This window comes from Anopheles gambiae, chromosome 2, assembly GCF_943734735.2.
Source record: "Anopheles gambiae chromosome 2, idAnoGambNW_F1_1, whole genome shotgun sequence".
NCBI lineage: Eukaryota > Metazoa > Arthropoda > Insecta > Diptera > Culicidae > Anopheles > Anopheles gambiae.
The window spans coordinates 32112391-32137619 of NC_064601.1; the positions used below are offsets into that span (position 1 = coordinate 32112391).

General features: G+C 43.1%; 2 protein-coding genes across 7 annotated transcripts in view; one reads left to right on the plus strand and one right to left on the minus strand.

Annotated features, from left to right (window-relative positions):
• Nucleotides 1–11874, plus strand: part of LOC4576976 (translational regulator orb2) — a 38461-nt gene extending 26587 nt beyond the window's left edge. For 5 of the 6 annotated variants that reach the window (XM_061642582.1, XM_061642583.1, XM_061642584.1 and 2 more), the window contains exons 4-8: nucleotides 5085–5767; nucleotides 6246–7518; nucleotides 7598–7751; nucleotides 7849–8610; nucleotides 8900–11874. In XM_061642582.1, the coding sequence (XP_061498566.1) occupies nucleotides 5085–5767; nucleotides 6246–7518; nucleotides 7598–7751; nucleotides 7849–8610; nucleotides 8900–9689 (3662 nt within the window). In that variant the 3' untranslated portion in view covers nucleotides 9690–11874. The remainder of the gene's footprint in view (nucleotides 1–5084; nucleotides 5768–6245; nucleotides 7519–7597; nucleotides 7752–7848; nucleotides 8611–8899) is intronic. The other variant, XM_061642585.1, reaches the window with a different exon arrangement.
• Nucleotides 11875–18248: 6374 nt separating this feature from the next.
• On the minus strand, nucleotides 18249–20697 carry LOC1273755 (peroxisomal membrane protein 11C). The gene is made up of 4 exons (XM_312766.6): nucleotides 20239–20697; nucleotides 19310–19674; nucleotides 18920–18988; nucleotides 18249–18836 (listed from the first exon to the last, which is right to left on the minus strand). The coding sequence occupies exons 1-4, from the start codon at nucleotides 20296–20298 to the stop codon at nucleotides 18617–18619; spliced, it is 714 nt and encodes a 237-aa protein (XP_312766.5). The 5' UTR covers nucleotides 20299–20697; the 3' UTR covers nucleotides 18249–18616.
• Between the last annotated feature and the right edge of the window lie 4532 nt (nucleotides 20698–25229).

Here is a 25229-nt window from a genome sequence, read left to right on the forward strand (position 1 = left end):
GCGGAAATACACAACGACGGCGGTCAATGGCACATAATCAACGCCCAACTAACCGTAAACAAGTGAACTATGTTTGATTGAGTTTGGTCTGTACCAATGCTCGAGCCCCAGAGACACTGGGAGCCTGCTGGGAAAGGGGAAGAGTAAACCAGCCCTTTGGGACTGTAAGCAAAGGGAAATGAGGGGGGGGGGGGGGGGGGTATAAGTGTGTTGCTGTGAAGTTATGTTGCATGCAACAGCTTTGAAAGGGGTTAAGTAAATCCCTACCCATCCGGAGCAGTAATACACACTTCCTCCTCCTACATGCTGTTCCACAGCTGGATGAGCAAGCTTTTAACGCGCGACTCTCCCAACAGGTGGTGATATCTCTTCTTCAAAGTGTAAAAAAAAGATGAGTTATTTGGTAGATAGCAAATACAAATCCGATTGAAATGAAATGAGGCTAACCTGAAAGAGTGCTGCAGGGAGCATTAACAAAGATGTGTAACAATGATCAGTAAGGAACCAATTTTGCGCTTATCCCGTGGCTCAGTTGTCAAGCCGGACGACCGAATTCTTCCCTGTCATGAATTTATATATCGTCGCTGGCGACATTATGAGCCTTGGCGCGTTCTGTGGACATTTTACAAATTTGTTTTTGGCACATTGGAGACAAACACTCCTCCACACTCTTCCTGAATGTGACGTACTGATGAACAGCAAATCTACTAAATGGTTTCCAATCTCTCCAGTTCTTTTATTCTCACGAACGTCTTCTTCTACTCTTTTCGAGATTGTACCCCGGTTCGGTAACGGAGTCCAGTTTCTTCCTGGCCCTCCGAAATTAGTCCGTGGATGCGTTGTACTACAAACCTCTATAGTTTAGGACCAGCTACTAAAGCTATATGTCCTTTATTTTACGATTTTTTCTTCCGATTTGATCTATGAGATTCGGTATTAATTGCCTCTGTGTTCTTTCTTGTGATTTTAGTGTTATATTGTTGTGACTGTTCATATATTCTGTTTATATATTAGAGAAGGTTTCTGGGTTAGCTCTAGTTCATTCGTTTAAAAATGTTGTTTTATAACGTTATGCTGTTATCATTAATGAATTTCATAATTATTTTTATGATTTGTATGTTCTTTGTTTTTCATGCTTTTATGAATGTATCCTCGTTGAGGTTTTCATGTCTGTTTCGTTCTTTTTCATACTTTTGGCAATCGAAAACTCGGTGTGATGCTGCATCCGGTTTATTGCATATATTGCATGATCCATTATCGACTAACTTCATTTTCTGCAGCCAGTAATTCCCATAGGTCATGGGACTGGCACCAGCGATTAGTCTATTGAGTGTTTTTTATTTCTTTTGGGGTGGAGCCTTGTGTTATGGTCCTACATCTTTTTTGGGATGGGTTTCTGATATTTTGCATTTTTTTAACCTTTAGTGAGGCATATTTGAAAATACCAAGAGTTGGCCTCTGTCCTGGCTTTATTTTTGAAGTTAGTTATGACATCCGCTAACTTTAGCTTGTTATCTATTGTTTGTGTTGTGGTGTACCATTTCTTGCTAGGGTATCAGCTATTTCATTCCCCGGGATGCCCACATGGCTTGGAATCCATTGTATATTACAATGTGTTTCACGAACGACTAAAGCACGTTGTTGTGACATTGCACTGACTACAATGTTTTATTTTAATAATTAAAAGATTTATAAAAAAAAAACAAGAATACAGTGCTGTATAATAGCATTATGATGGAGCATGCGATGTATGGAAAAGGTTGCTCCTGTCAAATACGAATTACGAATCGCAAACGGTTGTAAAGGGTTCATCAATTAGCTGCTATTAATTATTTCTCAACGCTCATTGACTTGGCTGTCATATGCCTAATCTTATTGGGAAAACTTTTTTAAAACAATGAAACTGTCATACATCGGAGATATGTATTTTAATAGGGGGGAGCAACGCCAATGGCACGTGGTGTGGTCATTTAACTAGCCATTACTCATCATTGTTTATCTGGCGTTTATATTCCCTAACATAAAATTATTTAAATACTAAGCGTGTAATCGAGCGATGCATAAAGCGATGCCCACCGCCCGCCCGCCCGCCCGATCGTTGCAATAAAAGTGCGCTGGCAAAAGCTTGCAAAACTGAAAGCAAGCTCAGCGCGCTTATTCGTTTTCCAGTTCAGTGCCAGAACGATTACCGGCTGAGTACTATGGGGTTTGGTTTGCATGTCTTTCAAAACAAAACCACTGGAGGCACGCATGAAATTTACGGTGGGGAAGGTGGGAGTTTTTATTTGTATGTCTGCGCGTGGTAATCCTCCTCCATCCCGACCCGATTCCTGGCAGGGAAGACATCCTCAAGGCCTATTTTTATCGGCCAGAAAAGGCGTTGCTTTCCCCTCCACCACCCGCTTACTTTACTTATACCCCGTTGGCTTGACATGTGCGCGCGAGCTTTTGCGTTACGCTTCAACTGATGCTGTTGTGCGATTGCAACTTACATATGCCCTCGCGAACTGTTTGCGCTTACTTTAGCCGCTTCCCGCCATGAATCGGTGTTAAAATATCCCTTCTGGAGCCTGACTAATAGCATGAAAAAAAAAAAATAAACATACACACAACAGCGTAAGATTCCATCCATCGTTGCTCCCATATCCGGGAGCCGCCGGATACGCGAAGCGGATTTCCGCACCAGTTCGGGAAAAGAACTCTACGCGCGCGCGCCCGTCTCCAGTCAAGCGCTGCGAAGAGCGTTCCGAAGCACCTGTGCAAGAGTCTCGAAGCAACAAGAAGAGACGATCGGTGTGTAAATCACCGTACGTGTGCAACAGGTGGTGGAAGGGGAAAGGTGTCTTATGTGAGAGAGTGGCTGCGAGTGGCGTTGCGCTGTCTGATGGTCATATGATACACAAGCGCGCACCACCGCAACACCACCACACACGGTCAGCGGCAGGCGCCTTGCCACCGACACCGACGGCACCTAATTAGGGTGAACTCATAACCACCCCGCGTCGTCTTTGGGCAGTCGGAACTTCTTCCGCCTGGAATGAATGTTGCGGCGTTCGCACTGGATCCGAAGGGGATGGGCAAGGGTGTGCTGTTGACCGTATCCAACCCATCCGCACCTGCTTTGCACGCGTCCAACTTGCCCGCGCGCGCCATGAGAGGGGTGCTGCTCTGGTGTGTTATGATGGTTGCGTTATTAGGATACACGCATCGCTGGACACGACATCACCTCTTCGCGAGGCAGGCGAAAAACGAATGAGGTTCCCGTTCGAGCGGCACCGGCAAGGAGCTGAAGATGACGCTGAGAGCAAACACCGCCAGATAAACCACATAGTGTAGTAGGGAGTGATCGGAAGAGGCACTGAGCACCACCTCGGCCTCTATATTGGGTTGGATGGATGGGTTACGTGACGTTCCGTTTTGCGGCGGTGGTGTGGTGTGGTGGTAAACAATTCGATCGGCGGCCAGCTCTAATTCCTGGTGGAACGTTACGCATCGCAATCGTTGTTTGAGTTGCAGTCTCTTTTCTTGTTTTTTTTGTTTTGCTTTGCACTGTGCATTGGGGGCGCTTCCCGCGCCGCCGCCAATACAAGCCACGGTACTTGCCCCAACCCATCTTGGATAAGCGCTCCTCTGGAATATGGGCATTATAAAAATATATGAGCTGCCGCGAGACGCACGGCAAGAGGCCGCGGAAGGGGAGGGGCAGGTCTGTGCTGTTAATTTATTACGAATTATATTACTTGGAACGCAGACAAATTGAGGCGCGAGCACACACAAACACAATATGCCCACGAATTGTGACCTCACTGTAGATATGGTTTATGTCTATCGATGGAGTGGCTTCTTCAATTGATCTTTGTGCTTATTTGTTGTGCTGGTCTTGCAATGTAATTTATGTTTAAAATTATATACGCACGCTTGTGCCTGCTACTGAGAATGATACAACCTCTTCCCTCTGTGCGCTCTACCCTTTTGTCTATCCGAGCACTTTAGCCAGATATATGTGCAGTCCGATAATACAGCCATAACTTGCACATCGCGTCCTTCTGCATCATCTATCATCGTATGATTGTTGGGACCAACATCAAAACTGAGCATGAAAAGGGCGGGGATATGATTTGTTGCTTCCGTTTTGGCGCAACAATTACCCACTTAAAACACAAAGTGGTCCGGGTGGTGAACATGAGAAAGAAATCACATCAACCGATAGTGTTTTGTATAGTTGCCGCGAATTCGACAAGGACATTGGGGCGCACTATAATTAGGCGTAGCGGATCCTTCGGGTTTAGCTGCTCGAAAAGTGCTATTTAATGAACCTTCCCTATAATTGGAGCAGAGCCTCTCTATGCTGTGCGGCGAGTATCCTTGGAGGACAGTGCCTTTCTGGAGAGAGTATTATTGTTTTGCACTTGAACCGGTGCCAAATAAGTTAAGAGAAGTTGTGTGCTGCTTCCTGCCAAATCGTCCATAAGTATGTGGTATGTTCGAGCGCGTGTATGCATCTACGTGGGAATGGAATAAGCCGGATTGTGTATCGTCCGGCCAATAGTGCAATGGTTATACGCCTGACCGCGCGCTTGATGAGAAAATAGTAATGTAGGAATTGTAAAGCATCGATAAACATAATGCTAGTTTATGTATATTATTATCTGTATATTTTCTCGCTTCAATTGAACCCACATACATTAATGTGTCCTTAGTATTTACAGTTGTTTTATCCCCTAGTTGTTTCTATTGATAACATCTTCTGCCGTTTTTTTGCCGCTACAATTGTTAAAGACCTGGGCAGAATCGCTTAGTGGCTTTGCTATAAGTGATTTGTTGGTTCACCTACAGGAAATAAGAGATAGCCAGTGACCGATTCATGCGAGAATTGAACATACACAATTAGAAAAACCATTGCTGCGAAGCATCATTCTTCTCCGTAACGTTTGCTTGATGTTCGTCTCAATATTGGTCGTGCTTGTACGTGTGTAAAAAAGTATATCTGATTTTGTATTTTTAGAAACACAATTATAGAATTTAACGTTACGATTGATAGAATTTTGATCTATTTTTCTCTCGCCCCTCTCCACGCGTCGTAGATAACATGTCCTTAGCCGATCTGCTGGGCGGTTCGCAGGCATCATCCCCCACCTCGGCAACGTCGTCGGTGGGCAAAGGTGGAGATGGAAGTCTTAGCAGCAGCACCGGCCTAGCGCACCACCACCATCACCAGCTACAACATAATCAGCAGCATCTGCCGCAGCAGCAAGGTCAACAGAATCACCAGCATCATCACCATCAGCATCATCATACCACGCTCGGGTCATTCGCGTCGTCGCTTGGCTCGTCCTTAGCGGGCAGCAGCGTGGCAAGACCGACGACAGTTTGCGACGACAGTGGCAGCAGCATCCTAAGCTGCTCCGGCGGCGGGAATAGCTCGGCAAGCGGAGGATCCGTTTCGTCGAATCCATTCAACTTCTCCAGCCTGCGAATTCCGAGCCCATCGCTTAACTCGCCCGACCTGCTGATGGGCGGCGGTGTATTGATAGGCGGTGGCATTGCCGGTAGCAGCAGCAGCAGCAGTAGCAGCAGCAGCGGCATCAGTTGCGGTGGAGCAGGAAGTGCTGGCAGTGGCCAGTCTCCAACGACACACTCGTTCTACACGGCCCTGCAGCAGCAGCAGCAGCAGCAGCCGGGAAGTGGCGGCAGTTCAGGAAGCACAGCCGATGCTTTACCCTCATCGAGCGGCAGTGGTGGTGCTGGTGGATTCGAGGGATTTCGGGTGAGGAAACATGTCTATTATTTAGCGATAATGTCATCTAGACTATCTCATTCCAACCGGTACAAAAAGGGAGGATAATCAATTAAGATCGACGAAAATAGTTTTGCACCTTCCGCAGAGCTGAACAAGTGTTTAATTAAGTAAAGTTCTAAGTTATTTTTTTGGCACGAAACGAACAAGTGGAGTGAGTAGCGGTGGCAAACAGTTGCAAGTTGCGAATCTATCGCCGTTTGTCATCCCACTGTATGAAGTGCGGTTGTTTTTTGGCCAAATGCCCATTTTATGTTTCCCGTTTCTAGTAAACGTTTTAGCGAGCGCAAAGTGTGTAACATTATTTTTTGTAGATCAATTGTGGCTGTGACTTGTGTGGTTTAATATCTAGTTATTTATAAACCGGTTGATTTTTGCAGTAATTTCTTTTACAATTCTATTTTCGGTTGGTTCATTGCGGGTTTGTTGTATTGTCTCCATCTTCCAGTTCGATACCGATCTGATGCTCGGATGTGTCGGCAGTGGTGGAATTGCTTCAGCGAATGCATTGGCCACCGAAACGCTGAAGCAAAGACGACGAAACATTAGTTTCGACTGTTCCTCGCCCACCAACGGCACGTCCTCGCCGGGCGAAGGAAGCTCCCCCTCGCTGACACTGCTCTGCTCCAACAGTGGACGGAACTACCGAAACGGTAGCAGCAGCTATTCGCAGTCCCAGCAAAATGCATTATCCCATCATCAACAACAGTCGTCGACCGTCAGCAGCGTACAGCAGCAACAGTACGATCTGCTATCGGGCAGCAATGGTTCAGCGAGCGGCATCAACGGACCAGCAGGTGGAGGCGCCGGAGGCAATGGAATTACCTCCAACAATAACCACCTTGGCAGTGGAATGGGTAGTTTCGATTCGGCTAACAGTGGTACCACCAACAGCAGTGCTCTGTCACTGTTCGGATCGGGCAATGGTTCACTGTCCCGGTCGCACTCACCGCCGGACCATTCGGACACCAGCAACTTGCTGACGAGCCTGGAAAGCACCAGCATACTGGATATGCTAAACTATCTTACTCTAGGTCAGAGTACGAATTCGGTGCCGACCACCAGCGGGCTTCACAATCAAACTTCCCAACATCAACAATCCAACGGTGGTCAGTTGGCGCCCTACACCTCGACACTGAACACGCTCTATCAACAGCAGCAGCAGCAGCAGCAGCAACATCAACAGCCGACAGCCGCTTCGGGATCGTTTGCTGGGTCCAATGCTGCGAGCAATAATGGAAACACAGTTGGTCTATCTGGGCTAAGCCTAGGCAGTACCGGATTTGCTACAAGCGAATACGATCGTCTGCAAAACCTGCAAGCGCTCAACACGCTGCGCCTGCTGCAGCAAACCCAGCAGCTGTCCCAGCTGCAGCAGCTACAGTTCAACCAGTCGCTATTGCCAGCAGCGACTGGAAATGGTGGCGCCAGCATTTTCGGCAACTGTGGCGCTGGCACGGCGGCAGGCTCTATTTCCACGTCTGGTAATAATGCGCTTACCGCAAGCGGCAGCATTGGCTCGAACATGGGCTGTACCGGGGGCAACAATGGCAATAATAGTATGCAGGGAAAAAGCTGGTCCTCATCGCAGCAGCATATGGTGGTGTCGCATCGCCAGGGCTCCTCGTCGCCGTCACTAAACGGTGGATCTGCTGGGAACGGCAATGGGTACAATGACATAAACCTCGATCGCATCGCCCGATTTCACCGATCCTCCGCCGGTTTGTGTTTCATGTTACATTATTTACAACCAAATGCTAAATGATCGGAACCTCCTTTTTGATGCATTTTGCCCCACAGCACATTACGATGCCACTTGCACTTGGAGTGGCGTGTTGCCACCTCGCTCAAGCCGGCTGGTGACGTACTCGTCGAAAATATTCCTCGGCGGTATGCCGTGGGACATTTCCGAACAATCGTTGGTGCAAATTTTTAAACCATTCGGCTCAATCAAGTAAGTAGGAGGAGAGGTGAAAGCAAATTTTCAATAGTAACCGATCACTGACGATGAATTGCTTGTTGTTTTTTTCTATTTCGTTGCCGTCGCATAGAGTCGAATGGCCTGGAAAGGAGCAACAGGCGACACAACCGAAAGGTTACGTGTACATCATCTTCGAATCGGACAAACAGGTGAAGGCGTTGCTGCAGTCATGCACGTACACTACCCCGAACGGTGGTATGCACGTCCATCATGGTGGCGCAGGTCCAGGTAACTACGGAGGCAGCCACACTGCCATGAACGGTGCCTCGTCGAACGGTTCGGTAGCCCGGGCTGCTGGGTCGAGCTACGACGAGGCACCACCTCACCAGCATCAGCAGTCCCACCGGCAGCAAGTATTGCCGATGTCTAATCTGAATAAACCGCTAGCTCCTTCAGGTGCGAAGATCAACTTCAAGATATCGTCGAAGCGCATCAAGTCGAAGGACGTCGAGGTGATCCCGTGGAACATCGCCGACTCAAACTACGTCAAGTCGGCTTCGCAGAAGCTAGATCCAACGAAAACGGTGTTTGTGGGGGCACTGCACGGTCAGCTGACGGCGGAAGGGTTGGCGAAGATCATGAACGATCTGTTCGATGGCGTCGTGTACGTGGGCATCGATACGGATAAGTACAAGTATCCGCTGGGTTCGGCTCGCGTCACATTCAACAACTCACGGTCGTACATGAAGGCCGTCTCGGCTGCTTTCATCGAGATTCGAACCTCCAAGTTCACCAAGAAGCTGCAGGTTGATCCCTACCTGGAGGATTCGCTTTGCTCGATGTGCACCGTACAGCACGGACCATACTTCTGCCGGGAAATCATGTGCTTCAGGTATGTTTTTCTAAATGCAATGTAGTGTGATTTTAATATTTGCAAATGATTTTTAAGGTAACTTTTGCTAATGCCGTCTACGGCACTGGCTTTTCTTAATGAACTTTATGAATTTTAAGGTTTATGAAGTTAATAATATAGCATGACCGTTCCTCACGATTAAATATTAAAAACCTTCCCAAATGAACCGTTTTAACCCAGAAGGAAGGCAATTCATTGATTAATGCTTAATGTCCTATCGATTACATGTGTGTTTGTGTTTGTATATGTATTTGCTGTCCATATTTAGATATTTTTGCCGTTCCTGCTGGCAACTTCAACACAGCCGTGAGGTGTATCTGCAGAACCATAAACCACTGACCAGAAACTCCAAATTCACCGCAATCATTGGGGTTGGCCCTCAGCAACATCAGCAACAATCGCACACATCCGGTGGCAGTAACGGCAGCAACGGCAACCATCACCTGCACCAACAGCAGTCGTCATTCGATCACAGCCCGTACTACAGTAATCACCATCACCATCATCACCACCATCATCACGGTGGCTCTGGTAGGGATTCGCTGAGCCAGCAGTCTGGCTCTAGTTTGTCATCACACAATCATCAATATCATCATCACAACAACCACCATCATCAGCAGCAACAGCAACAGGGTAGTCGTTTAAGCTTGCTCCAGCAGCAGCAACATCATCACCACAATCACCACCGTGGCCTCGCCAAGTCTCCCTCACCGTCGATGTGCAATGGCGCCGAGGGCAACAACAACGGTATTGGCTGCGGTGGCAACACCAGCAACACTAGTAGCAATAGTTCCAGCCCGATTGGTGTGGGAACGAGCGGCCGTAGCATCAATGCCAGCAGCACCAGCAGCAGCAGTTGCAGTAGCAACAGTCTCAATGGTAGCAACAATAACGTCAACTGCAGTGCTGGAACCGCCGGTGGCAGCACCAGCAGTGGTGAGCACGTATCGTTGAACCTGCAACAGCTTAGCTTTGTTGCGGGTGGCGGTGGTACTGGTGGCAGCGATGGACTTAGTGGTAGTAGCAATGGTAACGGTGGTAGCGGTATGCTCATTTAAATTGCAACGTTCTTTTCAAATTGGTGGAGCGGAAATGTTTCTTTCTATTTATATATCATTTTTCCTCCATTCCGATATTTGCTTTTTTTGTAATGTCGGTTTTGTTTTCACCGTTCTTTAGGCAAAATAATGTTTGTATGCCAGAGTTTTTCACGCCTAGTTTTTACTTGAACACGGCAAATATTGTTTTTTTTTTTGTGTTTGTTTTTCACCATCACTAACTCGAAACCACGAGCTTAGTATTTTAGTCGTAATGTGTGTTGGCAATCTATAATCTTATAAAAGTCTTGCCTGATTTGCTTTTTTTCTGGAAAGATAGGGTTTATTGGTCAAACAAAAAGTCAAACTCTTACTCGACCGATGCTGTTTCAAACCTGCCAAAGAAGTAGAAAGACGTTGGAAACGAATTTCCCCGATTGAAATTTACAGTTTATCGAACGTTGTACAAAATTCTTCGGCTTTGGCGCTGGCTGGGACCCGGCAGCACAGTCGACCAAACATGCAATATCGTCTCTCGGTTGCGTAGTGGTAGCAGCTTTGTTATTGTGGATTTGATGCTTTGAAAAAGACGGAGGATCGCTTCAGAAAGTAACATTTGCAGAATCGTTAATTTTACCCAATAGTGTTTTAGTTCTTTATTCAAACAGCTTATTGTGACTATTGCTGTGTTTAAGTTAGCGCACAGAACTGGGATGTATGTGTCGGTGTAGCAGAGTTTGTGCTTTCTAGTATGAACTGCTTGTTGTACTTATAAAGCTACTACGTTTGCTGCACGGATCATCCAAAACATAAAAGGTGTGCAATTTTTTGCTTGGCACACCTTTTGACGGCCATGGCAAAGCGATCCTCCATACTAATGATTTTTCTCTTTGATAAGCTTATTTATTTTTGGTCAATTTTTTACGGCGTTCAGTGCCGACCCAAGAAAATGCACTTCTGCACCGAGAGACGACATGAATGTGGAATATTTCTAATAGCGATGAACCACAAACGTGACCGATAATACGCCATTTGACTTTTATATAGGCAAGCATTTTTTTTTGTGTTTGAAAATAGAGCCATCCCTGTGTTTACCGTTGATAAGCTTGCCAAAAGAAGCTTAAAATAACACAGTATTTAAATGTTCTGGTTGGGAGGAACCTTCTTAAGCAGCCGCTACTACCGTTTATCGTTGCGCACACTATGTTTGACGGCTCTGTGCTGCTAACCGACAGCCGTAATGATTGAAATCAACCTAACCTGCATACAAGTTTGCTCGTTTTTAACGACGTAAGCGTGAGAAGACATGCGCATGTGACGTGTTGTTACTATAATCACTTTTTTAACGCGCACACCACACACTATCTTGTGTCATATGTATGAATCCATAATCCCTGTTAGAAAAGCAAGGCGAGGCAAACTATATCCCCGTATGCATGCGCACATGATCTGCTCATATTTGAAGGTAAACATTGTTGTTTTATTGTTAAAGCCCGCGCCGACCGAAAGCCCCCACTTGACACAGGGTGGGTCAAAGGTCGGGAAGATTTTGCAGAACAACTGCTGGGTCGAGATGATGGTATACCATTGTGTGGTGATTGGCTATGAATTTAAATACGTTTTTATTAAATGGCAGGTGTGTATTACGTGATCATCGACGTGATCAAATGCAATCTTTTTAGCAGAGGGGGAATATGAATATGAAAAAAGCTAAAAAATCGGGTAACAAACACACCATCATTTACTGCGCCATTTAATAAGCGCCTTCGCTCCAGCAGATACGCTATTTTACGTAAGCAATTATTTAAAAATATTGAAATGATGGAAAAATTAGTGCAGGGTGAAATATTTAAAAGTAACGGGTCACGATTAGATCAAATGCTACTACTGCAGCAGCGTGGTGCTGGTTAGTTGATTGTGTGTTGAACAGTACATTTACAATGGTAGGTTAGGAGGAGGAGGTGATCGAAGGGCAAGTTGTTTCCAAAATTGAATTCTTACCGTCGTTGGTTATTATGAGCGTTTCAATCAGTTATTTATTAATGCCAATGTTCAATTTGGCGCGTTCGTTTTTCTATGTTTATTTATTCGTATTTATTGCAGGGCATAGCTTGTTATGCGCCAGGATTTGTTTATTTGTAACTTAAAACGCTATTCAGTGTTGCCTTTTTTTCGATGTAATAATAATGAACTGTATAAAAATGGTTATGCACAATTGTTTTGGCTACATTATCAAAACAATACCATCAATGAACATTAATCGAACCATAATTCTTATTCTTCTATGTTATTTGTATTGTTAACTGTAGATCCATTTTCCCCGTTGGTTTTATTATAACGACGACGTACGCAGATAATTTTAAAATATTGATGAAAGAAATAATATTTTTAAAATAGGGAGAAAGATTCACTCCAGTTACATTACCTTGAAACATTGTTTTAATGCATGCAAAGTAATAACTCCCTTGCATATTTGGTTTCAGCAATTACATCATACATCGTTCCATAATGTTTACATGACTCTAATGATTGTTTTTATGAATTGTTTTTTGTTTTAAATTTATCAGATACCCTAGGAAATATTGGTTTTTTATTTACATCTTGTTATTCTTCATTAAGTTTGTTTTAGAGGCATGAAAATTCGGCCATTTCGTGTACTAAAAACTGCTTTTAGTTTACTACTTTTAGCGAGTAGAACGATCGGCGAGAATGAATGCGAGCATTACATACTGTTTCCTGTTGAGCATTACATATAAAATGGTACTATATTGAGATAGGTTTTAAGCTATATTCAATCATGCTAGGCCAGCTATATTGAAACAAGTATGCTCATGCTGGTACATTGAAGGGACCCGTACATATAAGAATAAGGATCACACAACCACAGTTATTATGCCAAACCTAACCTGGGGTACATAATTTTAAGAAAATTATGCTACTTGGCCGATATTTAGAAGTATACAAGCGATATGCAAATATCTATATTTTTTATACAGAATAGTTGTGACAAAGTGACAAAACTCACACATAGTAGTAAACACCGGATATATACATATATATATTAACTCGTGAATTCAGCCCAAAACAATTCGGTGGGAGTGAATTTCGAGGAGGAATAAAATTTGTTATAAATCGCAGCTGAGAATATGAATAGTTACTTATGGTAAGACAATAATACATACATTTCCATCTGCTTTATATATAGTATGTTGGAATTCTAGATGCAAAACCAATTGTGTTGTTTTACGTGCATTCCATCATTGTTCAATTAATTTGTATTGTAACAATTTATTATGACTTTTTTTTCTATTTGGAAAGTTTCAAGTCTCACTTGGCTCATAAAATAAGCGAGAAAATGAAGGTAATGCCAATTTTACCATTTTTCTTTATCATATCTTCTTGGAGCTGGCACAAGGACCAGAATGAGTTAAAACAACTAGTTCTAAACTAATCATACTGATAATCATCGCATAGACTTCAGAAAATAAGAAAGGAAATATCGAGCTTCAATTATTTAATCGACGATTTTCATACATGGTTAAAGTACGTACGTTGAATGCTGTTAATTATTTGGTAGTATTATCTACTACAAACATATATGATATTTATATGCCCAACCGAAGCGATGGCGAAGGGAAATCATAAAAAAAACACGACTATGACTTAGAATAGTTTAAATCATCTGACTCGCAAAGCTACAAAATAACATATGTATATGAAACAGAGGAGCTCAGATGAATTAACCCCTGCTGCTATTATGCAATCATCACGTTTTTACTGGTGTCACCATTCTAAATAGTAGAATTTGAATTACTATTTGCTATTCCGTTTTTATTTTTCAAGCCCCTTCGGATTTGAATGAAACATTTTTACACTAATTGCCTTTAGAGCTCACATCAATTTGTAAAGCCAATCCGTTTAATTAAGAGCGAGAGAGGGAATGGGTAAGGAGCAATTCCTCAACATCAAATTGCAAAACATATAGGATACTAAAAGAATAACGAAATGTGCCTAGCAATATTCATAAGATAATCTCACAATACATCAAGTGCGTGTATGTTAATGTGCGGTGTAAAGTTTGAACTTTCATTAACAAGCAAAACAAATAATAATAAACTAAACAAAAGTGTGTGGATTCAAGTGCGCTTGATATGAAGAGCTATTCTGATTGATCAGTAAGATTCATGCTGATCTCGAACTAAAAGAACGGTGGTTGTTCGAAATGACATTTGATTTTTCAAACAAAAATATAACGAAAAACCCGTAACTACGTTTCATCAAGATCATTTTGATCATCAATTTTATGACATTTTTAAAGCAATTTGATCAAACGAAACTTTGGACTCTTACATCACTACTCTGTAGCAGATTTTGATGGTCAGATGTTAGTTTACATTACTTGGTAAAAAATAATGTCAGTTTTATATTGTTCGTTGTTGTGGACAGGTATTTAAATAAAAAAAAGAAGCTATAGAAAAAAAGCATAGACAATTTTCTAATGGTAGAGGCATTGCAGTGAACAACGATTCTTATGTTGCATTCTTCGATACTTAAAAAACATATAATTGGTAAACTATTCTGATTATTTGCGAGCAAACTAAGAAGCAGAACAAAACAATCAATAATTAAATTTTTATTTTGTTTTTATTTCTAAAAATACTCCTGGCAAGTGTGCAATATTAACATTCATTTATAAAAAAAACAAGCAAAAAAATAGCTTACTTGCGAGACGGTGTGTATCAACATTTGTTAGGTTAGGTACAGATAGATGGGGCGATGTTTTGTGTCGTGGCAAATATGTGAAATACATTACGACAAAACAATGTTACTGGTTTAGTTAATAACATTTTAAAACATTCTTGTAATTGAACTTATGAACTGAATGGTTTTACAAAAAGATTCAAATATTATTTATTGCGTTCATATGGAGTTGACAGATAAAGTTTAACGTTTACAACAAGTTCGATTTGATAATGATTTTTTTTTTGTTAACGCATAACATCGCATGATAGTGTCAACATAAAAATATAAACACTTGTTTTTATATGCATGGACTTATCAAACATGATCTATTTTAGTTATAGACGCATAACCACGAAAAATGCACCTTTGTTATGCTGCTGCATTACATTGCACTAACGGTGGGCCAATTTTGGAAACTGCGCTATAATTAATGATGCATTGCAATTTTTAACTAGAAATACAGCCTGTGGTTGTGTACATATTTTAAAAACGTTAATTTGTCGATTGGCAAGCAATTGAACAGTTCGTATGAGAAGTAAGAAGAACCGTTGTCGTCACTTTTATAGACCTTAACCCCCCAGTTACATGCTCATCGTGAATCAATAGCGCGCGTGTTCAGCCGGATCATCATTATTCCCCGCGTAAATGATGTGATCGGCATTTGAAAGTTTGAAAATTTAATTTAAACAACAAAACGCGCACACCTTAATGCAGCACTCCAAGGTGTATGTGGCAATAATGCGCACTGTCGGTCCCGGTTGGATAACGTTTTATAAATTCGTTTTAATTTTAGCCTTTTCTTTTTATGAAAATGCAACAATCACACAAGTCTGTGTGGTATTTGGGTGGCACTAGGTAAACAAATGATACAATTTAAAAGCAATGTCTAAATTGCTTCAAGGGCGATGTTTTAAAGGGCAGCGAACGTAACGAATGTAATTTGATCGATATTTTACGTATTTTACTATACCTGTCTCTCGGGGGGGGGGGGGGGGGGGGGGGGGGGGTGCGTGTGCTGCGTGAGTGGGTTGCATAAACAGATAATTTTAAAAATGAAATTTCCATTTCCTTTTTTTACGTGTTATGATTACTAATTTTATAATATATATATTTGCACGTTGTGAAAAAGTGTGCGCGTGGTTTTATGTACTGTTTTTATTTATCTATTCGTGTATTTTTTTACCAATCTATAGTGTTGTTTTGTTGATTATTCATGGTGCTACAAAAAAGGAAAACAATTGTTTTACAAAAAAAAGATGGACAAAGAAACGGAGGATAGGAGCAAAAACAGTTTTTTATAACAATGCAATACTTTCAGCCCAATTTTAATTAGACCAATTTTGACAAGTGCATTCGGCATCCCGCAGTCGAACCTGATGAAATTGAATGGAAATCGAAATGGTTTGAATGAAATGCTGAAAGGAGAAGTAGAAACACTGTAAAGAGTGTGCAAAAAAAAAACGCAGATTTTGAACTGAAGCACGTATCTCTAAAGCAATGTGTATATGAATAGAGTAAGCTGCAGTGCAGTCACGCAGGCAAGCAATATAAGTTAAACATAATTCAAATGAATTATGGTGAATATTTAATCGTGCGACCAATATACACGCTTCAATACTATTCTGCTGCTATCCCGCAAACTCATTTGTGAAAGCAAGGATGCGAAGTTAAGCCTTGAAAGAAGCAAACAACAAAAAATATCGATAACAATCATTCGGACATATACGGCGCAACAGACCTCCTTCGTGTCGTGTGTCGTCACATGAAACTATTTAACATCATTTAAGCAAACCCAATACTTTGCCACATCTCGCAAAAGGCAAGTTGGTAGGACCAAACTATATAAATATACATACTAATCACAGATAAATCTACCACACATCTTAACCTCAGCTGCTGCTTGATTGGAACATCTATACAAAACTATGTATATGAACGCTGTAGCATAAACCAGTGTCTGATGCATGACGCTCATGGGTATCTTTCTTACATGGATACGATGTACGGTATCTAATATTAACACTGCTTGGATAATCATTAATACTGTATGCGGAAGCAATTAAAAGCAAAAAACTCATATAAGACAAAATCAAAATATGAAACTATAACTGGAAAATGCTTTTTGTGATGGAAGTGAAGTGAAACTAAAAACTTATCTAGTAAGAAAGCAACACATGGAAATGTAAACCACTGACGATAATAGCAATAGCGTAAGGCTTAGTTAAAACCCTCGAATCGGTTTATAGACATTTATAATGAGTTTTCCGAAACGCAGATATATATAACCTAGTGCAAAAGTGCGCAGTATTGGTGATGCCTAACTTTGTTAATAGAAATAGTATCATTTAGCCGATGGATGATTGACGATTGTGTAGGTACGTCTATATATGCTACGCTGCTGCATGTGTTACGAACAATTAAAGATGCGGCAAAAGAAACTCGTTTTATCTACCATTGCGTTATTCAAGGTATTTACCAACATTAACCGTTTGGAGAAAACAAAAAAAAAACTTATACGTAACAGTCGTTAGTGCGCGCAAGGTATTGAAAATTCATACAAAAAGACAAAGAGTACACAACACAAATACGGTGTGGGCAATCAATCAATACTGCTCGATCAATCACCCCTTTAAAACAATAAACACTTCCTCGAACGAATGACGCTTTTTAAAATGTTTTTTTTTTAATGATTGTAACAGGAGTGAGGGGAGAGGGGGAGGAACATGCAATACACCAACAAAAACTCACAAAGGGTTAATAATTTCGAAATTAGAGCAAGAATAACCATTTCTTACCGCGTTAAAATCTGTTTGAAAATGCGATGAGGCGCATGTGTGTGTGTGTGTGTATTTGCTCGAAGGTAGGAAATGAGAGAGGTTAACTAAACAAAACTATGGAAAAGTTACAATCCTCCTACTATACTCTTAACCAAACACATTCCGCGCCCGCTTTCGAGATTACTACTCGCCAGAAAGAGAGATACACAGAGACAATACGAGAAAGACAAACAGGAAATTTAATGCGCCAAAGTTCAATGTAACAGCAGTAAGTGGTAAACAGAAAACTATAGCTAAAGCTACTTTTTCTTCTTGGCTCGTAACGATTCGGTTAACACGGGAGAGGTTCTTTGCACGACAAAAACAATGCATACGTACGAAAGAATGAAGACTTGAAACATTGCCAGGACTCTTGCAATAAGTAAGCCACTGGACATGGAAGTTTTTGTGTGCATTTCTGTATGTGGCTGTGTGCAGTTAATAGGCGTGGGATATGAAATATTCATTGCCACCGCATCAAAACCGATCAATGACAAAACAAGAGAGCTCACACAGACCCAAACTCAGCCAGCGAATGAATGATTAAGGCATTAGGGTATAGAGCTAATGGAATGCAAGCGACTGCATCTTCCCTACCATTCCCACAAACAAAAGAAAGCATTACGAAGAACGAATAAGAGCGAACAGGTAAAGGGGGGAAAAGGAAAGTACATCTCAGAACTGATCAAAAATGGACTTTGTATTAACGCAAAACAATAAGAAATATGAAACAATAACAAGTAGCAACTACTACTACTATTACTACCACTACTACTACTACTACTGCTATTTATTCCTAAAAAAACAAAAAAAGCCCCTGACGTTGCAATACACACCAAATACAAATAAAAAAGAATCAATAAAACATACAGATTTCATCAAATTTACCCCTGCGTTCTTTGGACGGTCTCATTTAATTACTTTAAGAAACTATAAGAAAAAAATACTAGAGACATAGTGCAGTTTTTTGTTTGCTTTTGTTTGTATCATCTCTCTGTATCATGAATATGGACACAAATTGTTTCAAAATAAATGATTTATTTACAAGTCAAATAACTGACTAGAGTTTTGTTTTGTTACATTTTTTTTTACAAAAGACATTAGAATATTTTTCTTACAGCAAACAATTGCAGGACCCGTATAATCTAAACAATTATTAAACTAAAAGGTAATGATTCTACATTTAGCTTTAAACTCCATATTAAGGCAAAAGTAGATGTGCGTTTTTCCTGACCTATATATCTTATCCATTAAGAGGTCCCTTCGGGAAAGCAAAATGAAAGCAGTTCTGCTAGATGTAAATGAATGTTCGCTACACTCTTCTCGGGTGGGCACGCAATCGATCGCCGTCTGGATGGAGGTGTTGTGTTGGTACGCGAAGGTAATCGCCTAGGAACTCTGCTTAACGATTCGCTTCTTGGCCACATACTGGTAGAGTCCCAGCAGCGAGGAAATGCTACCAATCAGTCCTACGTGCCAGGTTTGGAAACGGCCACCCCAAAGCATACCCTTGGGCAGGGTACTGCCGGCATGAACCAGATCCAGCGACAGCCGCAATATCGATATCGCCTCCATGCGCTGTTTTATCAGCAACATGCGGAACGCTTGGCTAAAAGTGACAGACAGATATGGAAAGCTCGATGTTATCACACGTTGAACTGGTCTTGGCAACAGCCAAATCCCGATATTTACCTGCTTTCATTTTCCTTTTTATCGATGCATGATTTATGCTGTTCCATCACAGTGAAGCTCCGGATGGTTCTAGTTATCGACGTAGCAGGGAAGTGTTGATAAAGAAATAAAAGTAGGGAATCATAAATCAATTAGTGGAAATCAGGGATGTTGCGCGCAGTTAATCCTGTCTAATGGAATGCGATTAAATCATGGGCAGGGTCAGATACACACCAACGTGCAATATAGCTGATTTGTTGGTGTGGGGTCGGTTGTAGAATAGATAAATGCCACCTTAAGATATGGTTCGATAAAGTCACGTGATACTCGAGCCAATGTTAAATTCTCTACGAAAGCTTTGCCTTCGATTGTGGCGAAATGTGAGACCGCCTTCTCGGTTTGAGGACTTACTTCATCAGATTGAGGTAAATCGATGCGACCCATAGCATCGAGTTGATCGTGTCCCACCGGGTCGGGTTCTCCACGTTCAGCAGATTGTGCTCGATCAGCCAACAGATCTTGTCCACCGGGTAGTACGCGTGATCGATCAGATTCGTGACGAACCCGATCAGGCCCATCCAGCGGTCCGGCTCCTTGCTGCCACAGCCGTAGCTCAGACTGTACGCCAGCATGGGCAAATCGTCGAACAGGCGCAGCGTGGCACGTGTTTGGGACATTTTCGAGCTAAATATGGCCAGTTTTTTGGCACGCCCCGGGTCGGACTGTGCATACAGCCCCGAGGCTAGCTTTGTGGTGTAGCATAGTGTGCGAATAATCTGTCGGGATAAAAAAGGATTTTTAATGCCATCATTTTCATTTTAACATATCTTTTTATAGAAAAAGTTTTAAGAAAAAGCTCAGGCACACACGTAAAACGAGGGAGCTGACCTTCAACAAATTCAACAAACAACTCCACTGTTACGGAGGAACTCATTTATCACATTCACCCACACACCATGCGTGCCTTTTTGCCGCGTGGAAGTAAACAAACCGGTCTGGCGTTCAAAATGTGCCACCCATCATAAGGCGGTTACATTTCTGTTGCTTTTTCGATTGCGGCTGCAAGGTATTGCTTGAAAACACGAATGCTGTACATACAACTAATGGGTCCATTTTTCTTCACCACTCGCAACCACATTTCACGCAAACAAAAGCCAGAAACAACCGAGCCCATTGTGCTGGGGGCGAGGATAGAAGTGAAAGTTGTTTTCAACGCCACCAACGACACCTCATAGCTTTATCCGACGTGGAACTTTTGGTGCTCCGCACTTCCGCATTACGGGGAGGCTTTTTTTCTAAATGCTGATCATAATTGGCAGCAGTCCGCAAACCATACGCACCTTATCTCGGCCGGTATATCCGTCCAGCATATCACAGATTTCGTTCAACATTTTGCTCATCTTGGGTGCCGTACGTAGTCGGAACGATAAACTAAGGATCGTGCAACTCGTTGCCTAAACTGATCTTTGCTCACTGATGCCGAGTCGTGAGGCAACCGGTCGCCCCGAACCCGATACAACACTTATCACTTTCAGCAGCAGCTCCCGCTCTAATCTTATCAATTGATCCCGCAAAAATGGACACGAGAAGAGATACACACAGGTGGTTAAAAATACGCAAAATTACACTGAGCAGCTGCTGGTCGGGATCGGAGGGAGAGCGAGAGTGTGTGTGCTTCTCGCTGCAGGTCCGATGGAATGTTTTGGATCGCTGTTGCCGCTGTAAAGAAAGTGGCATAAACAGTGCCGCTGTAACCGTGCTGTCAGGTGGGTGCCGCAGTACCCAACCAACAAAACGGGCAACGTGTCAAACTGTCAAAGAGGGTTGTTGAGAAACTGGAATTAGTGTGCCAGTTGGCGTGTGTAGCTAACCAATATAAAATAAATTATAAAAATTAAAGTATTAATTATTTGTTTTATATTGATTTTACCCAACGGTGCGCGTTCGAAATTAGAGCATATCCCAAGTGCCAGAAATCCACTAATTGACCACTAAACGGGTTCTAAATGGGTCAAGGTCTCAACCTAAAAGGAGTATAAAAAGACTTCGTTTAGCAGACGGCAAACGACTCATGCATTCTAAAAAAAAGCAAAAAAGCTGGTGGCACCACCTGTTGGTGGGATAGCTAGGCAGTGGAGTTTTCCTCGCTTTGAGAGCTTTCTCCTTCCCTTTGTGCTATTATATGGTTTCGCATATTCTCATTGTTTCAAATATTTGGGACGCATATTCTCATTGGGTCATATATTGGTCATATATTCTCATTGGGAAAACGTAAAGTCAATTATAACTGGCTAGGGTTTTCCAAACATAAATTTCATAAAAAACAAATCAGGAAACCGTTACTTTCCAGTAGAATGAAATTATATTTCTTTATAATCTTTGGAACCAACAACGACTACGGGTGCTCTGAGCAGTCATGGCATCTACAAAGATGGCGTCTGATGTCGTCACACCACCAAATCGACGTGACACTTGGAACAAAATGAGCCGTTTCATATTCATGCATGATGTTTCACCAACCCTCTATCAATCATAGTCTAAATATCATGAAAACCTCCTACGGAAACTTAATTAAAATGGTCGTGTGGTCAGATACGAGTCATTGTAAATTAATTTTAAACTGAAATTTTGAGTCGTGTAGATCTCATGTAGGAGTCTTTTACGATATTCGATGTGCTTGGGATAGGCTTTAGGCAAATACGATAGTGTTGTGGGAACGCAGCCTCAGCAGCGCCAGCTGCTCGACGTCGACATTCGCCTGTCGACTATTGAAGCACGATCGTGTTGAGTGCCTGAGTGTTCCCGTATTGGCGAACAAGGACCGGAGCCGCACGAGAGTTGATACCGAGCGCTCAAGGGCAACGGACGGTTGCACACCCACACACCAGTATTCGCGTATCGTCCTATGTGTTATTTAACGTGTTTCCTATTAAGTTTTAAATAAAGTGTAAGAATCACAACAGTTGGCGACGAGGATTTTTAAAGTTTGTGACGAATTTTTATCGGAAGTGAATTTCGCGTAGTTCAAAGCTATTCCACCGACAAGGAAACGCCGCAGGATGAGCCAAGAAGAAGATGAACGTCGATCATCGCAAGGTTGGCAAAACGCGATGGCCCCGGTTACAGTGCACGCACCGCAAGATACAGGTCAACGTCCCCAAGTGCCACTGACCCAGTTCGTACAGCAAAATGGTTCGGTCCCACCATTTTCTGCATCGTCAGTAGAGAATGTTCTGGAAAGTGATAATTCTGCAACGGCACAAATTTTGAAACTAATGCAACAGCAGATGGCGCAACAACAGCAAATTTTGTTGCAATTAATGCAGCAAACGAAAGCGCCTATCGAACAAACCCCCCTTGAGCAAATACTCGATTCCTTATGCGGTCACATTAAGGAATTCAGGTATGACGAAGAAAACGGTTCAACTTTCGCTGCATGGTACACGAGATACGAGGATCTTTTCCTTAAAGACGCTGCACGCTTGAAAGACGAGGCAAAAGTGCGTTTATTGATGAGAAAGTTGGGAACCTCTGAACACGACCGTTACACCAGCTACATACTGCCAAAGCATCCGCGTGATTACAGTTTGCAGGAAACAGTTGCTAAATTGACCAGCTTATTTGGCACGAAAGAATCCTTGCTTCATCGACGATACAAGTGTTTGAAGCTAACCAAACTTCGCACCGAGGATTTTATCACTTTCGCGTGCCGGGTCAATCGTGGCATCGTCGATTTTGAGCTGGGAAGGCTAACGGAAGAGCAGTTAAAGTGTTTAGTGTTCGTTTGCGGTATGAAGGGCGAAGAAGACATCGAGTTTCGTACACGTCTTTTACATCGCATCGAGGAGAACCAGGATGTAACCCTTGACCAACTTTCTGCTGAGTGTCAACGTATGACGAATTTGCGTCAGGATAGTGCGATGATTGAACGTGACCGCAGTGATCAAGTATTTTCCGTTCAACGTAACGCAAATCGGAATCAGCGCACCAACACAGGCCCGTCTCATTACACCAACGAACAGCGTACAGGTAAACCTAGTCGACCATGCTGGTTATGTGGATCCCTGCATTGGACTCGCGAGTGCACTTACAAGACGCACACATGCACACAATGCGGATCGGTCGGCCATCGCGAAGGTTTCTGTAAGCAGCAACGTACCAAGAAGCAGCCCTATCGAAAGAAGACTTTTCGTAAACGAGCCAATATGCAAAGTGTTACCGTGAATGTGAACAGCCTACATCATCGGAGGAAATTTTTATCGTGTTCGGTCAACGGTTCACAAATTCGGCTCCAACTGGATACAGCATCGGACATCACCGTGAGTAGTCGTCGGCTTTGGAAACGCATCGGTAGCCCGCAATTATTCCCATCATCTGTAATCGCGAAATCGGCATCTGGTGACAAACTCGAAATGGATGGCGAATTTCGAGCAACGGTTGGAATCAACGGGCAGGAGAAGCAAGCTGTAATTTTCGTGGCAACAGGAGAATTGGCCTTGCTGGGAATCGACCTTGCTGAAGCTTTCTCCTTATGGTCTGTGCCTATAGATCAGCTGTGTAACAATGTTACCAGCACAGCTACTACTCCGGAGGGAATCGTTCGAAAATTTCCCGGCCTGTTTAAATCAACGATGGGTTTTTGTGCGAAAGCTGAGGTTACACTACACCTGAAGCCGAATTGCAGTCCAGTCTTCTGCGTAAAGCGTCCCGTAGCTTATGCCATGCGCGATGCAGTGAACGCCGAACTTGATAGACTGGAACGGCTCAACATCATCACACCAGTCCAGCACTCCGAGTGGGCAGCACCGATTGTAGTGGTACGCAAGTCGAATGGACAACTGAGAATATGCGGAGACTATTCGACGGGACTCAACGCATCACTCCACCCCCATGACTATCCGCTGCCACTGCCACAGGACATCTACACCAAACTGGGTAACTCGACAATTTTTAGCCAAATTGACTTATCTGATGCTTTCTTACAGGTCCCCATTGCCGAGCAAAGTCGCCGCTTGCTCACCATAAACACGCATAAAGGGTTGTACCTGTATAATCGCCTGCCACCAGGGATTAAAGTAGCACCAGGCGCATTTCAGCAGCTTATGGACCAAATGCTTGCTGGAATGGAACGTGTCGCGAGTTACATGGACGACGTTATCGTTGGTGGACGAACACAGCGGGAACACGACGACGTACTAAACGAAACCCTGAGACGCATTCAGGAGTATGGTTTCACGATCCGCCCGGAGAAATGTTCGTTCAACAAACCCCAAGTTCGCTACCTTGGTCACATCCTCGATAACCACGGCATTCGTCCAGACCCAGCCAAAATAGCTGCGATAAAGGATCTTTCAGCGCCAACCGACGTTAGTGGTGTACGTTCCTTTCTTGGCGCCGTTAACTATTATGGAAGATTCATCCCGAACATGCGCAAGCTTCGATACCCGTTGGACAACCTACTGAAAGAAGGCAGTTCGTTTAAGTGGTCCCCTGAATGCCAAAAAGCCTTCGAGCAGTTCAAAAGTATCCTATCATCGGAACTGCTCCTGACGCACTACGATCCAAGGCGTGAGATCGTTGTATCCGCGGACGCGTCATCCGTCGGATTAGGCGCAACAATCGGTCACAAGTTCCCCGATGGAACTTTTAAAGTTGTGCAGCATGCGTCCCGTGCACTTACAAAGGCAGAGAAAAACTACAGCCAGATAGATCGGGAAGGCTTGGCAATTATCTTCGCTGTGACAAAATTCCATAATTTTATATTTGGACGGCATTTTACTCTACAAACGGACCACAAGCCACTTTTGAGAATTTTCGGCAGCAAGAAAGGCATCCCCGTTTACACCGCCAATCGCTTGCAGAGATTCGCGCTCACCTTACAGCTGTATGATTTCGACATCAATTACATATCGACCGACAATTTTGGGAACGCCGACATCCTTTCGCGACTGATTCGAAATCACGAAAAGTTAGAGGAGGATTACGTGATTGCTAGCATCGGCCTAGAGGAGGACATACGATCAGTCGTCGTGAACTCATTGAGTTCAGTTGCATTAAATGCAACGGATGTCGCAACGGCTACTAAATCCGATCCCATTATGAGCAAAGTCATACAGTTTGTACGACAAGACTGGCCACGTAACAGTACGTTCAGCGGTGAGCTGGCATGCTTCTACGCTAGGAAGGAAGCTTTATCAGAGATGGGAGGCTGTCTCTTATTCGGGGAGAGAGTCATCATACCAAAGGCTCTCCGGCAACGATGCCTGCGTCAACTACATCACGGCCATCCAGGTGTACAAAGGATGAAGTCGATCGCACGAAGCTACGTCTA